Source organism: Pogoniulus pusillus, chromosome 1, assembly GCF_015220805.1.
Source record: "Pogoniulus pusillus isolate bPogPus1 chromosome 1, bPogPus1.pri, whole genome shotgun sequence".
Taxonomy (NCBI): domain Eukaryota; kingdom Metazoa; phylum Chordata; class Aves; order Piciformes; family Lybiidae; genus Pogoniulus; species Pogoniulus pusillus.
In genome coordinates, this window is record NC_087264.1 from 10527912 (window position 1) to 10545508 (window position 17597).

Here is a 17597-nt window from a genome sequence, read left to right on the forward strand (position 1 = left end):
TGGTAGTTAAAAACCACAAAAGACAACATCTATCTGAACCAAAGCTAAAAGCAAAAAGATCTTTGCTATGGTCCACAAGCCCCATAAGTATACAGTATGCAAGAAAGCAAAGGAGAGTTCAGATCTTTTGTCACTGTGTCCAGTTCTGGGCCCCTCAATTCAAGAGAGATGTTGAGGTGCTGGAAGGTGTCCAGAGAAGGGCGACAGAGCTGGTGAAAGGCCTGGAACACAGCCCTGTGAGGAGAGGCTGAGGGAGCTGGGCCTGTTTAGCCTGGAGAAGAGGAGGCTCAGGGGTGACCTCATTGCTGTCTGCAACTACATGAAGGGAGGATGTAGCCAGGTGGGGGGTGGCCTCTTCTCCCAGGCAACCAGCAATAGAACAAGGGGACAGAGCCTCAAGTTGTGCTGGGGAAAGTCTAGGCTGGATGTTAGGAGGAAGTTCTTGACAGAGAGAGTGATTTCCCATTGGAATGGGCTGCCCAGGGAGGTGGTGGAGTCACCATCCCTGGAGGTCTTCAAGAAAAGCCTGGCTGAGGCACTCGGTGCCATGGTCTAGTTGACTGGCTAGGGCTGGGTGCTAGGTTGGACTGGATGATCTTGGAGGTCTCTTCCAACCTGGATGATTCTATGATTCTATGAATTGAACCTGGACAAGTACTTGGGCTTCTCTAAACCACAGATCGTTGTCTTTGCCATAATATGACATCTTAACCTCTTACACTTCAGGATCCTGCAGTAGGTTCCTTACATTGCATATTAAATACCTCATATATAAGCTTCAACTTTGAAGTTTATTGTAGCTTAACTAATATATTTAGCAAGATATAGGGCCTTAATCAGCTCATTAACCACCTCCAAGAGACTCAGACTAACATTAAGAGTGCCATGAGAAAACATTACAAAGGAGGTGAGAAATATTTTCTGTACTGCAGAGCTAGCCAAAGAACACTTAGAGCTCTTTCAGCAGGTTTGAGAAAGAGGAGGAAGAAGAGATTTCCCAGTTTCCTTCCTATACCTAAGGCTCCCTCAGTTTTAAGTTTCAACTGCACAGATGGATCAGAGGCCAGACATTCAGTTAATTAAAACAAACACTTCAAGGGTAAGCAGGGACTCAGCTGACCCACCTAGCTAGCCTAAATGAGTAAACAATAATGTAGCCATATGAAAAGGTCTGCAAAGATTTTATTTAAAGAAAAACAAAGTAAACATAACAGCAAATTTCAAGCTTTCACCCATGATACATAAGAAGGCTCTTACAAAAGAATGAAGTAATTTCGCAGGACTTGGCTCTGTCAGCATTCTCCTCAAAAGATGCCAAGAAAACAAAGCAGCCTCCATGAATGGATGCTGAAGCAACATAATGCATGCTCCACGTAAAAAAGAGGAAGCCAACAGTGAGCACATTGCCACACAGTCTGACAGTGGTTCAGTAAGACTTGAGCAGTAATTTTCAATTCAGCATGCCAACAGTTTGGATCAGACTGCCAAAAGCCATTTTAGAGGTATCTACAAGGAAAATCTTTTGGCCAGAGTATAGTTAGTTTTTTTTTTCTCTTCCATGCATTTTAGCAGTTCACTTTAAGCAGAAAAATCACATTTTCATGATGTTGCTCAAATATGTTTGAGGTCTTCTATTGACTTTACTGTTTTCTTCCTTCTGTGCGAACTCTTCTATATAACTGATGTATTCTTTCTGTATTTGCTACAGAGCACAGGATCTGTGTAGAAGTTATTATTTTTCACAACATATTCATTATGTTAAGCAAAAGCTTTACCAATATCCAAACGACTGCCCAATTCAGAAAACACCAAGTTTGGATACTGAAGAGGTGGAAAGAAAACTTACGTCTCCTTTTCTCTCTCCTCTGAAGCAAGTAAAATCTAAAGCAGTGTCAAAACAAATATTAAGAGTGGCAGATTTCAGTACCAGACTAGATTACCTAGGTTGCCTTAGAGTCACTGAAGAGGCTGGCTCTGCCAGACAGGTGGTTGCTCCCAACAAAACCAGGTGTCTAAAACAAGGGGATGAATCATTCTCTGGCAGTGCTTCTTGGCTACTTAGTGGCTAGCTTTTATTTATAAAGGCCAGTTAAACCAGCTTCCTTCACACTACTACACACAACACATACTCATATATGACTTGGAGTTATTAGTCCCAGTGAAGTCATGTCTCAATACACAATTAAAAAACTCAATAAAAGTGCCCTGAATAGTACCTACACAAAGGCTGCATTAAGCTAGCCTCCATGGGCTGCACACAACTGACTACCAGTCACCATGCTGTTCTCCAGTCTCTCACTGAATTTAGCTGTACTTCCAGTCAAACAAAACTGAAATCTGGAATATTGCTTGGATTTGTAGGCTTCCTTGATGTTCTTGCCTTTTATCTAAGTAACTGTTAGCCTATCAAATACTATTTTAATTGACCCCTAACCTCGTGTGTCTCAATAAAATCCCTCCGGCACACATATTACCCATCTAATAATGCAAAGTATCCTGGAGTGCTGCACGTCCAGTTCTGGGCCCCTCAACTGAAGATAGATGTTGAGGTGCTGGAGCATGTCCAGAGAAGGGCAACAAAAGGCCTGGAACACAAACCCTATGAGGAGAGGCTGAGGGAGCTGGGGGATGTGCAGTCTGGAGAAGAGGAGGCTCAGGGGTGACCTCATTGCTGTCTACAACTACCTGAAGGGACACTGCAGCCAGGTGGGGGGTGGCCTCTTCTCCCAGGCAACCAGCAATAGAACAAGGGGATGCAGTCTCAAGTTGTGCTGGAGAAAGTATAGGCTGGATGTTAGGAGGAAGTTCTTCACAGAGAGAGTGATTGGCATTGCAATGAGCTGCCCAGGGAGGTGGTGGAGGCACCATCCCTGGAGGTCTTCAAGAAAAGACTGGATGAGGCACTTAGTGCCATGGTCTAGTTGATTGGATAGGGCTGGGTGCTAGGTTGGACTGGATGATCTTGGAGGTCTCTTCTAACCTGGTTGATTCTATGATTCTGTGTGACAGGAGCAAGAAATCACTGTCTTGGAATTTGGGCTAATTGTTCCCACCATTCAGACTAGGAATAACACAATCTTGTTTGCCAGTGCATGTTTAAATATTTCCAGACTATTATTTTTTCAGCTGTAGTTCTTTTATAAGCCATACCTTTGCATTTAGCAAGTCTGGTTTTACACATTGGGACTACTAGAAGAATACAACCAATTTGTATCAGTGGGATGATTCCTTTGCACAGCAGTGGAGTCTGAAATCGTTGCACAGCTCTTACCTGCCCTGTTGCATAGACAGTTTTAACAGCCCCTCGTAAGCACTGGGTACAGTTTAGAATCACTACTTTTCGTTCAGCTGCTTTCTTCAGTTCCTCCAGCAAATCTTCTCTGTTGTTTGGGGCATTGCCACTTCCATAAGTTTCAAGTACAATCCCCTCAATTGGAGGCTGAAGAAATGCTTTTACCTGTTTAATAACATGATTGGAAGAGGGGAAAAAAGTATACGTTTAAGTCAGATTAAGATTTTAATGTATGGTAGAGTTTAAAATGGTCTATTCCTGTCCCAGTCTTACAGACTCTTGTGCCCTACAGTTTTCTGATGCCCTTCTGTGCTCCTTGTAGCATACTATTGAAGAATAAGCTTTAAAAAAAGTGAATTTCACTCTCTAGGTTCCTTTCATATTCCTAAAGGGATAGATTTACAGTATTTACTATTTTCTACAGTCATGACCTCAGTGTGAAAAAGGCTACTATTGTTCAAGAGCCATTAATGGGCTATACTGTTGCACCACAGCAGTACAAAAATGTAGATCCACACTTATGAAATAAATGTAGATGAAAACCCCCACTTTACCCAGATTTGTTACTTTTGCAAAGGGTTTTGTTAACAAATGCCTGCCTATGACAGTGTCTCACATTTCAGGAAATAACATGCTAATGAAATCTGTAGTTTTTCAACTCAAAAACACACTGGCTTAAAATTTAAGGCAGTAAAAAAACCCCAAGAGGCACTAGTATACTTTGGGCCAGTTGTTAATGAGGTAGCTATTGTGCCTCACTCTAAGAGAATGCCTAGCAAAGACCTCTTCCTAAAAAGATGTATTTAAAACAACCTAGATAATTCCTCGCTGATCACATATGCTAAATGCAATACACTGCAAGCCCCCATGAGGCTAACTGCAGTTGGAATTTTATTGCAAGTATACCACCCCTCTGCCTTTCCATCTGTTCATATCCAGCTGAAAAGAACAGTAATACAACTGAGGAGTGCTGCTTAAACTACTGGACTCAATTTGAGATGGCAACAGCCACAAAAGACCTGTCAGTTTAATGGAGCTAGTATTTGACAAAAATGGAAAAACAAATCTACCTAAACCCACAGTTCTGCAAAAACCATTTCAGAAGGCAAAAAACCAAATCCCAGTTCTCATTTTCAGCTCTGCCTGAATGCAGAGGGTCATGTTAACCATCATCATGAGACAAAGTGAACCTTAAAAAAGAAGCATGAGTTGCAGAAACAGACTTCACCTCCACTCACCATATCATATATTCTTTGACAAGGTATCTATTAATATGCCTCAACATGCAGCAAAAGAGCATTTCCATGGTCACTCTAGCCTGCATCTGTCTCTAAAAGCACATTTGACCTATTTATGAGCTTGATAAGCAACTAATGTTAAGTTTCAAAATGCAGGTGGTTTAGACAAACAATATTTGAAAAGCTTTTATCAATAGTTTAGGGCATATGAAAAAACTCTCCGAATGTTCTGATATTCCAAAAAACATCTACCAGAAGAATACAGATCCCTTCCCTCCAAAACCCCAGCCACTGCTACAAACAATACAGCTACCCTACTTCAAATCACCAATCAGGTTTTTGAGCATCACCTCAGCCACTTCCAAAAATGAAGCAGTGAAACTTACAGCAGCAGCAGTGATTCCTGGGAAGATTCTCAGAAGCCCAACATTCCTGTTCATATTGGTGTGAACTCGAAATTTCTTTTTGGTATTGGCTCTCCACACTGTTTCCCAGTTTACTGTTGAGAAAAATGGCCTTTTAAATCTAATATTAAGTTATAATATAAGTGCACTTGTAACACTTCACAATTAAAACATTGCCTTTTTAACTGTTTCTTATGCAGGGGATTCATGAAAGACATAGCATTTTTGAAAAGAGGAAATGAAGACACAGTTAAGACAGCAGCCATAGCAGCTGATTCCACACATCTTGTTGGTGCCACAAAATGTGTCTTCAAAGCTACACTCCAGTCAGGCTCAACTGTGTTATATTTTCACCTTAACTCCAAAATAGCCCAGATTCCAGGATATATCAGTATTATTCATCAGTAATTCCACGTTATTGCCCTTCAAGGAGATACTTAATATGTATGTTTGCTTCAGTTTAATAGCAAAGACTTCCAAAATGGGTACTTTAATTCAGGGACTATTACTGACCAAGATGATCCATTAGACACCAAGCTGTATACCTCTACTAAAATCTCTTCAAAACAGAAGTCTGATAGATGCGAAAAGCATCTGAGTATTAGACACATCCCATTACAGTATCACAGTATCATCAGGGTTGGAAGAGACCTCACAGATCATCAAGTCCAACCCTTTACCACAGAGCTCAAGGCTAGACCATGGCACCAAGTGCCACGCCCAATCCTGCCTTGAACTGCCCCAGGGACGGCGACTCCACCACCTCCCCGGGCAGCCCATTCCAGTGTCCAATGACTCTCTCAGTGAAGAACTTTCTCCTCACCTCCAGCCTAAATCTCCCCTGGCGCAGCCTGAGGCTGTGTCCTCTCGTTCTGGCTCTGGCCACCTGAGAGAAGAGAGCAACCTCCTCCTGGCCACAACCACCCCTCAGGCAGTTGTAGACAGCAATGAGGTCTCCCCTGAGCCTCCTCTTCTCCAGGCTAAACAATCCCAGCTCCCTCAGCCTCTCCTCGTAGGGCTGTGCTCAAGGCCTCTCACCAGCCTCGTTGCCCTTCTCTGGACACGCTCAAGCATCTCAATGTCCCTCCTAAACTGGGGGGCCCAGAACTGAACACAGTACTCAAGGTGTGGTCTAACCAGTGCAGAGTACAGGGGCAGAATGACCTCCCTGCTCCTGCTGACCACACCATTCCTGGATGCAGGCCAGGATGCCACTGACTCTCTTGGCCACCTGGGCACACTGCTGACTGCCAACTTCCCTAGTTCAGAGTGCTCAGACAATCTCAACCAACAGCATCTCATGCAGGTTTAGCATAGGTGCGATATTTACTCGTCACACATTGACCTGAACTTCATTGTCATGTAGCTGGCCAGACACCAGCCTGGATTCCTGGTTAGAAAACAGACCTTCATATTCCCAGACATAAGAGATGACAAATGCAGTTAGTGTTGCCGCTAATCACCTCCAGAGTTTATTAGGTAGTTACTAACAATTAAATAAAATAGCAAGGATTCAATTAACTCCGATTATACATTTAGAGCCAGAAGCCAGCTGTTTAACTAATAGTTTGTTTGTGTAGCATTATTAGAAGCCAAGTCATGCATTATTGATTCCAAAATTACACTACTTCAGCGTAGCAGGGCAGCACTGGTAATGCTGATGGCTCCTACAAGGCAGTAGAAGAGGTTTAACAAACAGCAGCCAAGAGCTCAAAGAGCCATGCTTCTGTGAAAGCAGACTATGGCATAAAGCTACCTGCTTCCCCATCATGACTTCAGATTTTTAGATTTTGGAGAAACTCCCAAAGAGCAAGACAGATAAAAGATCTGCGTGCATAATACTGACTCGCTCTAAGCCATGCAGAGAGTTACTCACACCAATTACTGTTGCAATCTCTTGCAATAAGCAGCCAGCCAAAGAGCACATTGAAAAACCTACACTGAAACCTGCTCTACTGCCCCATTACAGAAATACTAAAAGCTACATAATCCAGTAAATCAGAAAATAGCAGCCACCTATAAGACCAACAGTAGTAATCTATAAGACTTTATGAGCTTTATCTTCTTGTTGTAGTTCCCTGTTAAACTACATTTTCTGTATAATCTTTCTAAACAGAAAAAACAACCAGCCCCAAAACCCCACACATTGTTAAACAGGTCTCAGGTGACTGGCATCACATTTGTCCAATCAGCCATGCTTCAACACACTGACTTCTAATGTCTTGGGAATAGCAGAATAGAAATAAATCTATATATAGTTTCCATAGTTTCATCCTCTGTGTTAAGCTTGCTTGGATGGAACTTAAACCATTTAGTATTTAGCCCAGCAGCTCTCAAAGGCCTCCATTAGCTTTCCAGAGCAAGTTAGAGACGTGCAGAAGGTACACAGGTGAGTGCAGAAAGCCATATATTTGTTCTGCTTAATGTTCATAAGCCTGGCTAACCATGTCCACTCATGAGCAGTGTGCTTTTGTGCTAGTTAGAAGCAAGCTGGAATGTTTTGGTAGAAGAACTTGATAACAGGCAGTGGAATGAAAAACAATTGTGTCTCCTTCTCTCACAGTTACGCTGAGAACTCTGGGAAGAAGAAAGACTTTTTCTCCATTTTGTCTTTTCCTTCTGCCTTTGCCTTCAGACCTGGTCACATCTCATTAACCTTGCTCCCACTAACCTTGCTCCCTAACCTCTTGGCTGCACCTTTATTCCTTTCTCAGGACTGGGGTAAGGTTGAGAGGACCGGGGGAGGTGTTGGGGTGGTTTGAAAGCCCCTCCTGGGGACTCAGGTTTCTGGGAGGGGAGTTGTGCTTTTGTATTGTTTATCCTTTGTATATTTCTGTATATAATTGTATATAACTGTATATATTGTAAATAGCTGCTTGTAAATTCTGCTAGCTGTAAATAAATTGCTTCATCTATATTCCCAGGGTCCGTCTGAGTTAGCTGGGGCAAATACAAAGTGTGGGGGGGGCGGGTAAGAGCCCAAACCATCACAGCTTTAAGCAGCAGCAGTCAGCAATAAATACAATGCTTTCAACCTTCTGAGATTAATTCTACACAAGCAGCCTCCTTGCTGCTTGTGTAGAGGGACAGCAAGAAGATTATATCAGAGCTTTCTCTCCTCCTTTATCCTCCCTAAGCTAGCAGTCCCTGCCAAAACTTCACAAATGCCTATTACTATGTTTGGCATCTACTAGCATCCCTAATGCCTGTAACAAATGCCTTGAAGAATGAGCTGAGGAAACCTGCCTTGGCATGGATCACTATGACACTGCCAAAAGTAGAAGACCAAAGAGAGATCAGAGGATAGGTTCAGAAGTTAGATCTAGACCAGGCCTATACCTGTACACCTGGAGCACACTACCAAATAATGTATCATCTTTGAGATAAATGCAATGCAGGCAGACAGAGTGCAGTGATGCAATTCCAGACAGCATTAAACAAAAAATAAAAAAAGAACAGAAAAAACACCTAAAGATCACCCCTGAGTTAACAATCTTTTGGTTGTGAACCCTGTCAATCTACATAACGTGCTTGCTACTGCAGGCTGCACAGATGTCAGCTTTCCATTTAGACAAATGAGTCCAAAAATGCAGAACAAAAGGCAAGTGTGATGCAAGAGCCAAAAGACAAATACACATTAGAGCCTGACTTCATCTCAGATTTATTCAGAACTGTTGTAAGTGAAGCAGAATAAGCAGGGGGAAAAATTAGAAGACACTCTTTGCATCCTCCATCTCAAAGATTACATCCCTAAACAGGAAGAATATTTAGGTAGAATCACAGAATCAGTCAGGGTTGGAAGGCACCACAAGTTCCAACCTTCCTGCCATGGGCATAGACAACCCATCCTAGATCAGGCTGGCCAGAGTCTCATCCAGCCTGGCCTTAAACACCTCCAGGCATGGGGCCTCAACCACCTCCCTGGGCAACCCATTCCAGGCTCTCACCACTCACAGGACAAAGAACTTCCTCCTTACATCCAGTCAGAATCTCCCCACCTCCAGCTTTGCTCCACTCCCCCTAGTCCTGTCACTCCCTGATAGTCTCAAAAGTCCCTCCCCAGCTCTTTCGTAGGCCCCCTTCAGGTACTGTCACATAGCCAAGTTCAAGCATCTACACTGTAATAAATAAAACCTCTGTCTTGCAGCCTATGGTCATACCCATCTTTTTTTGTTAAATAAAAAACAAAACCAAACAAGTAAGTACAAAACTCATACACAATCAGGTGATTGGTTTTCATAATAGTTTTTTATCCTATGGATAAGAGTGACTAATTAGGGATATTCAGTTCTGGCACAGAAAAACAGTAACCTGTTCTGACTTGGATGGCCTCGGCTTGTGAAGAGTTTGCTGTATATGCTAACCCCATTCAGTAAATATCGATACAAAGCTGAGGAACAGAAGTAAACTAGCTGCTCCTGTTGCAGACCAGAAAGGCAGTTTTTAAAGCAATGTACATTAAGAGCTAATGGCTATTTATATACTGCATCTGAAGTGGCTTGGGACAGAAAAGATTGCATTCTTGAAGGAGATTGCATTCAAGCTATTAAGGCCTTTTGTTTATTCTTCCAAACAAAACCATCACAAACAATACTCTGCTATTTCAGATCTTCCCCTCCCTACCAAACACTACAGTATTTAAAACTGCAGCTCCAAACCCACATATTTATCTTATTCAGCTTTATTCTCACACGCAGAACTGTGGTGATAGGGTTACTGCAGAAAAGAAACCAAAACAAAACATCAACCTGACTTAAACAAGAAGCAGCTCCACAGAGTCTAGAAAGCAGCCTGACCCCCGTGTGCCTATGCCACAGTGCAGGTTTCAACTTCTAATGGGAGAGCAGCAACTCCCTTAGGAGTGGTGGCTGAACTCTGAGTTATGAAATCAAACAAGAAATACAGCTTTTCGTGACTGCAGAGCTCCAGACAAACAGCAATGCTTGCTTCTCATCCTTCTCTGCAGGGCTACAGGCAAACCCTACTATTATATAAGCTGCCCCAGTGTTCATTACAATTCACAGTGGCAGCCGAGGGGTGGGGAGCACAGGCCAACCTAGGAGTGCAAATTCCTGAAGAAGGGCAGCAAACATAGCCCCTTTTTTTTGCCTGTTTGTTACAAAAACAATACACACACACCCCTTTTGAAATGAATATTTAAATTGAATGGTGGTGTTTCAAGACTCAACATGCCTCCTTAAGAGTGTGTGTGGAGGAACCAAAAGCACTTCAGTGAAGAGAGCAGGCATTTGCCTTAATATATAAATGACTTGGGCTTTTTACTATAGATAAGCTAAACTGCCAAGCAAGACACAGACATGGCCAGTGACAGTTTCTCTCTAATGAGATTGGTGAACAGATGAGCCCAAAAGGGCTAACCTCCTGCTGCTCCTGTACAATGTCTGCATACAGTCACATGGGCTCTGTTCATGTCCTATGAGTTATGGTTTTCATCATATAGTCCTGTATGTGTGCACCACTCCCAGAAGTTACATGCATGTGTGATGAAGAAAGTCAAGCCATGATAACAATGCAAGTTTCATATTTGCTTCATTAGGACAACGGAGAACAGAGGAGGGTAATCAGTTATGAAATATACTGAGACTCTTGACACATGTCAAAAGAATCCTTCTTGTCTCTTCTGTTTTTAAAATAGGTCAGAAATCTTATTTGATAGGATCTAAGATTTCAGAAATATTTTGGGTTATTTTGATATTGTCCATTTCATGTACAGATTTCTATTTCTGCTTCCGAGGTAACAATCTCTCACTTCTTAAAGTGTCACTTCTGCTAAACTGGAATTCTTGAGGAAGCAGACAAACTTGCTCATATAAACCTGGATAATGGGACTCTTAAGCATTTCTAACAGTTAAGGATGTGGTCAAGAACACAGCCAGTTGATGAGATCAGATATCTACACTGCAGGCCTCACATGAAGAAGCAACAAGGTGGAGAATGGCTAAAATCAATTATGAAGGGAGCTGCAACTAGAGAGGATTAGGAGACATTACACAAAGCCCAAGTGGTTCCTTGTCTCAAAGAAAGCTTCACATGAGGATAAGGACTGTACAAGCAAACTCAAGGGAGACAGTAATGTTTCACACAATTACTTTGGACAAAATAAAGCAGCACTAGCAGATCACCCATACTGTAAACTATGTTTTCTCCAAGCCAAGTAATCCTTTAATACTGACACTGTCATCTTAGATAAGTGATGCTACTCTAGGTAATCAACTGAAACAAATAAAAAGAGAGCCTATCACACCATTAGTTTTTAAGTCAAATTGGGCAAAGAGAAGTACTTGCAACTTTCTCAATTTTTGACTATAGACAAGGAGTCACAAAACATTTCACTCAAATCCAAGAGAGCAATGGCATGCAATTTGCAGCTTGATTTCATTATTGGTCAGCCAGTAAACAGAATTTATTTACTCCCTATTTGATGCCCTTATAAAAGCCCATGAAAGAAGATTCTCCCCTATGGACTGCAACAATCAACTGACAGCACTTCTGTTGATTTCAGATACCACGGCACAGTAACACAAGTGTTACCCGAGAGATGTCTTAAGAGACCACAGCTGTGTTCCCAGGATTCCTGAGTCTATATCTGGATGCTATGAAACAACACTCAGATTGAGAAACTTTAAGGAAGTCTCACTCATTAGCTGGAAAACTTTATTCTTCCAAATTGTAGAATGTTCCTCTACTAGTAGAAACCATTCATAGAATCACAGAATCAACCAGGTTGGAAGAGACCTCCAACATCATCCAGTCCAACCTAGCACTCAGCCCTATCCAGTCAGCTAGACCATGGCACTAAGTGCCTCTTCCAGTACTTTCCTGAACACCTCCAGGGATGGTGACTCCACCACCTCCCTGGGCAGCCCATTCCAATGGCAAATCACTCTCTCTGGGAAGAACTTCCTCCTAACATCAGCCTATACTTTCCCCCAGTACAACTTGAGACTGTGTTCCCTTGTTCTCTTGCTAGTTGCCTGGCAGAAGACAACAACCCCCACCTGGCTACAGTCTCCCTTCAGATAGTTGTAGACAGCAATGAGGTCACCCCTCAGCCTCCTCTTCTCTTCAGAATGGCACAGGGCTACAGCAACTACTTGCCTCTAATAGCAACTAGGAAAACAATTTGGGAAGCTCCTATTTATTTTTTTTCCCCCTTGTAATAAAAGGAGACCATCACCAAGTTCAACTCCTTTTAAATGTGCCCAATCTATCCAAAAGTAACTTGCATAACTTGTACTTTTTAAACTGTCCTTTTTTTTCCCCTGTCAACTGCTCATTTGGCTAGGTTCCAAATGTGTCTCTTCTCCCCTCCCAAAGACAGGGTACTATTTATCCAAGAACAGACATTCATGTGTTAATGACTTTGCAAATAGCTACTGAAATCTTCATGCCACTTTTCCCCTCCTTAAAAATCAAGACACAGAAATTACTGTGAGTCTGAGTAAGTCTAAGAGGAAAAAAACAAACAGAACTTCACACAGAATATATTCTGCTCTTTTCAGTGTGACTGTAATTTAGACAGAACCAAAACATCTTAACAATCACAAGCATCAAACAGAGAATCTGTTGAAGCTGCAAGTACTCTGCAATGACTTTTGCCTGATTTTGGAACCCAGCATGGTCATGAACATGATTAAATTCATGTTCTCCCTCATTTTTATCTTCAGAGCAAGCACTTTCATAACACAGGGGCAACATTCCCTCTGGTTAGTCTGGGTCTTTAGTCAAAGTCAGTCTGGCTCACGTCTATATTCAATAGATAAATGCCATTGAGTCACAAATTCTTAGTCTTACTAATAATTAAATTGTTTCAGAGAAGATAAAGTAGAGACAAGCTACAGCACTTTCAAAGATATTTAAGTTCAAAACCAGCATTTCAACTACATAGGCACAGATCCTTTTCAGGTAGAGGTCTATTGCATGAGGCATAAATTACAAGGCTTAAGAGATGATGTTGCTTACTTGTAATATCAACCTCAGCATTTGCAAGTGGAGGCAGGTTAGGTGAGGAAAAGGCATTGAAACTCCCAGCATCCACCTTAGTCACCCTATTTCCCCTGTACAGTTTATTATAAAAATACAGGCACACCTGCAAGACAAGTAAAGAAACAGGTCTATGAATAAGCCAGTAATTAAAAGATTCAGTAGATAAATAGTGTAGTCCACCTTTTATAAAGTGTTTTCTAAATCTTTAAAGCAACTTGGAGGCCAGTAGATGTTTACAGATCTTACCCTTTCAAAAAACAGTTGGCATGTCTGTCATATTGGTTTAAGAACTAAGAACAAAACAAGTCAAGAGCTAACTAGTTTTGTAATCCTCTCAGGAGGCATAGTCTAGCAGACAGCAAATTTGCCGGAGTCCACTTCAGAGATAGAGGAAAGAAATAGGACTTGTTAAAAAGTTCATCAGTTATATCTAAACTCATAGGCCAAAACCTTAAACAAAAGGCCTGATGAAAATAAGGATAACTTTCAAAAGAGTTACCACTCTTAACTAACTGTCAAGTCCTTGTCAAGTCTCTTAAAGTTTTTCAATTGTAATTCAAAGGAAAAGTGATACCTCAAAGATGTTATTAATTATGAAGATCTTGGTCAGTCAGCTATTGCTGTTGTCTTACACAAACTGGCTTTTGGTGCATGGCACAAGTTAACCGAGGTGTAACCTGGCCAGTTTTCTCTGATTTCTGAGCTGCACAGCAGTATCTTTAGAGGCAGGGTGATGAAACTGTGGAGGTACTTTCATGTCTGTTATATACATCACCCATGACACTTGAGTCTTCAGGACTTGGAGCTAGAAGACAATTGTTCCCCTTCTAGAGAGACTTTTTAACTGAGAGTTACTTTGAAATTCTAAAACTGACAAGTGTTTCAGATGCCACATATTTGCAAGGGAACCTCTGATTTCAAGTCTGCTTCAAGCTACACTTCAGACTGGATAGTCTTTATAGACTGTACATGGGCAAAACAGAACATGGCTTGTGAGAAAACAGCAGGTGCTTTGCCACATAAGTGCCTGTTACCTCAGTGAAATCCTTTTATCTTCCTGCTTAAGTGCAATTCCTCTCTGCCTACCAGATACTTTGAGTATGTAAGTATATGTCCTGGTTAGAAGAAAAGCAGCTTCTAAGAATGGTCTTCACAGGCAAACAGACCTCAGGAATCACGAACTGCCCCGCAAACAGCAGTGCCCCCAGAAGGTTGGCTCGGCCATCATTTTGCAACTCGTATATAGGCACCTAAAGAGCAGAGATTGAAATTACACTCTGTCCCTTATGTAAAGCCTACATAGCAGTAAAAATACATATTCAACTTATGTAATAAAAGCACATCAATAATTTAGATAGAAATAATATACGACAAATAAAGTTTCCTTCTTCAGACCATTTTAGTCTGCAGCAGATGGCAGGATTTCTCTCTGTGCTAGACAGACTTCTACAATTTCAGTGCTTAAAAGAAATAAAGAGATTATTCTAGTGTGATTGAGCAGATTAAAAGACTGATGCAAGAAAAATATAAAAAATAGCAAGCACAGTTAGAGTGTCTTGGAAAAAGTGGTTGCACAGAGAAAAAGTAACAGCTCTAGATCATACAAAGCTGCCAATGCTTCACAAACAGCTCTCTTGCACCATCTTTCCCCACAGTACAGAAAAACTGAGCCAGCAAGTTATCAACAAAAGGACAAGATGAAAACCAGAAATTTTGTCTGCTGACTGATGACTTCTGTGTCTTTGTTAACAGTCAGAGCTCCTTTTGGCAATGAAAAAAAAAGTTCAGAATTCAAAACCAAAACACATGCTCCACTGCTAGATCATATGTCACACAGATCTCTAAGCAATAAAGCCAAAGAGAAAGTAAAACTGTGAATATGATGTATCACGACTAGACTGTCCCATGTCAAAACATTAAGTGGGAGCCTGCTCCTTCCTAGACTTTTCTATTTTGACTTCAAATAGACCACATGTGAAAAGGAAGTTATGAAATGGAGGAGGGGAATTTTAATAGTGTGATGTTTCATCTCTCCTTTATGATTAGAGCTGTTATTTTACACTCAAGCACGCTATTCTAGTAAGACAACCCCTCCCCCTCAGACAATATGCAAAGGGCTGATCTCTAGCTAAGAGAATGAAAATTAACAAACGTAGTCCTCAGAGGAAAGGAAACAGACCATGCTGAATTCTTTGTGGAACAGAAATGATCAAAAATGCATCTAATTCTTAGAGCTTGTTAAAAAAAAAAAGAAAGAAAGAAAGAAAGAAAGAAAGAACATATCAGTAAGTAATATAAAACAGGACAACAACTGATGAAGCAAAAAGTAGTAAGCTTCAGGGCTTTAGAAGAAAAAAAGGCAGCTAAAAACCAGCAGCCACCTGAGGCTGAAAAGACGTTTCTCATATAAACCGATTAATACACAATGGCCAATGACAGGCTCTTGTATCTTTCTCTGAAGCATCTGGTCCCAGGCATAATGAACTACTACTCTGATTTGGTACCGAGTTGTGAAGTCATTAATGACAAAATTATGGGGCAGATCCTCAGCTGGTAAGCCCATCAATTTGCGCTGATTTGGATCAGCGCTGTGCTTGCTCACTCTGGCCAGAGTACTAACCCTCACAGTGATAAGCAAGGTACTACCTACTTCTGCAAATCAAAAAAAACAACCCCTCAAAAAACCAACCCACACATAAGGCTTGTAAATTCAACTTCATTTGAAGCCCATTACCTGAGATCCTGTCAGAACAACAGTTTTACCCAGGTTTTCACACATGAAGGACAAGGCTGAAGCTGTGTAGGCCATGGTATCAGTACCGTGAAGGATCACAAAACCATCATACTTTTCGTAGTGCTCCTGGAGATGGAGAGGCAGTTTTCACACTGTTAGAGCAATGCACTGGCATCAGCAAGTGGGATACATACTGTGTTATTTCCACTGACACAAGCAACAGCATACTCTTTACAGAGCACCACATACAATTCCTCCCAAAATGATCCTGTTTTCAGTTTAAGGGTTAACAGGACACTAGAGGCAGTAATTCCAATTATGGAACAGTCAAAGGGATTCTTCTACATATACATATTAATGCACCAGTTTTTTAAACCAGAAGACTGCTAATTAAGAAAAGCTTAGCAATGGCTTTAAACAGGAATGTTAACATATGCAAATGAGTTGCATAGTCTGATTTTTTTTGTTGCTGCTTTCACTTTAGGGATTACACCATTTACAGGAACAGATTAGGCAAACCAAAGCTATCATAACGTATAGAAGAACCAGTTCATTTAATCCCGGTGGCAGGCAGGCAAACTGCCTGTGTCAGAGTGCCCTCTTCTGTCGAGAAGTCCTCTCTGCAGCAGAAAGAGCTGAAGAGGCTTCTTATTGTTCATTAAGGTACAAACACTTGCTGGGTTTTGAGATGTCCCATAGACTTTTGGTATGTAGAGATGCAAAAAGGAGATGTATGATATCTTTAATCTACATATAATTCCACACAGGAGAGGTTTTTTAAATGCAAAACCAGGAATTGCACAGTTAATCTTGATTCCTTTTGGAGGAAAAAGGGTTTTTAAGAGTGATGCATGTAGTAAATATTCTAGTGAAAAACACTGATGTCTCTGATGCAGTTTGGCAATATGGAAAGGATGACAGAGAAGTCAAAGCAGGTACATGAAGTGCCAGCATTGGGAATAAAAGCAGAGTTGCCATAGAATTAAATTTATTTACAATTCTTATGCTACATGCTTGGCATCTCATGATAAGGTCATCTCCAAACTAACCTACAGATTGCTGTCCTTCCACTGCGTCTTCACTGATATTCAAGCCTACATGTTGCTACCTTCTGAAGTTTCAAGCAGAACAATATGACTGTTGGATGATCTTTCTGCAAGCCAGACTATAGCATGATACAAAAAGCATGATGTAGTTACTCATAAATGCAGTAACAAGATTAAATTTCGAGAATGGCTGAGATTACAGAAATAGCCCTCTCTAACTCCATCGGTACACTCTAGAATATTTTCAGCCCTATGAACTTCTTTAGATGCAAAAGAACATAGCTTGGTCAATACCTTTATTGATGATCTGGACTAGAGGATTCAGTCCAGCATCAGTAAGTTTGCAGATGACACCAAGCTAGGAGCAGATGTTGATTGTTGGAGGGTAGGAGAGCCCTGCAGAGGTACCTAGACAGGCTGAATGGGTGGGCAGAGGCCAATGGGATGAGATTTAACACGGCCAAGTGCAGGGTTCTGCACTTTGCCCACAACAACCCCAAGCAGCGCTACAGGCTGGGAACAGAACGACTGGAGAGCAGCCAGGAAGAAAGGGACCTGGGGGTACATAGTAGCTGAACATGAGCCAGCAGTGTGCCCAGGTGGCCAAGAGAGCCAATGGCATCCTGGCCTGCATCAGGAACAGTGTGGCCAGCAGGACAAGAGAGGTCCTTGTACTCAGCCCTGATCAGGCCACACCTTGAGTACTGTGTCCAATTCTGGGCTCCTCAGTTCAAGAGAGAGGTTGAGATATTGCAATGTATCCAGAGAAGGGTGACAAGGCTGGTGAGAGGCCTGAAACACAGCTCTGTGAGGAGCGGCTGAGGGAGATGGGGGTGCTTAGCCTGGAGAAGAGGAGGCTCAGGAGTGACCCCACTG

The 17597-nt window shown here is 41.7% G+C and overlaps 1 protein-coding gene across 1 annotated transcript in view; it reads right to left on the reverse strand.

Annotated features, from left to right (window-relative positions):
• ASPG (asparaginase) overlaps positions 1–17597 on the reverse strand; it is a 53925-nt gene that overhangs the window by 24480 nt on the left and 11848 nt on the right. The window contains exons 4-8 of the mRNA XM_064163954.1: positions 15676–15801; positions 14108–14191; positions 12918–13044; positions 4917–5029; positions 3272–3457 (exon numbers count right to left, since the gene is read on the reverse strand). Coding sequence (XP_064020024.1) covers positions 3272–3457; positions 4917–5029; positions 12918–13044; positions 14108–14191; positions 15676–15801 — 636 coding nt within the window. The remainder of the gene's footprint in view (positions 1–3271; positions 3458–4916; positions 5030–12917; positions 13045–14107; positions 14192–15675; positions 15802–17597) is intronic.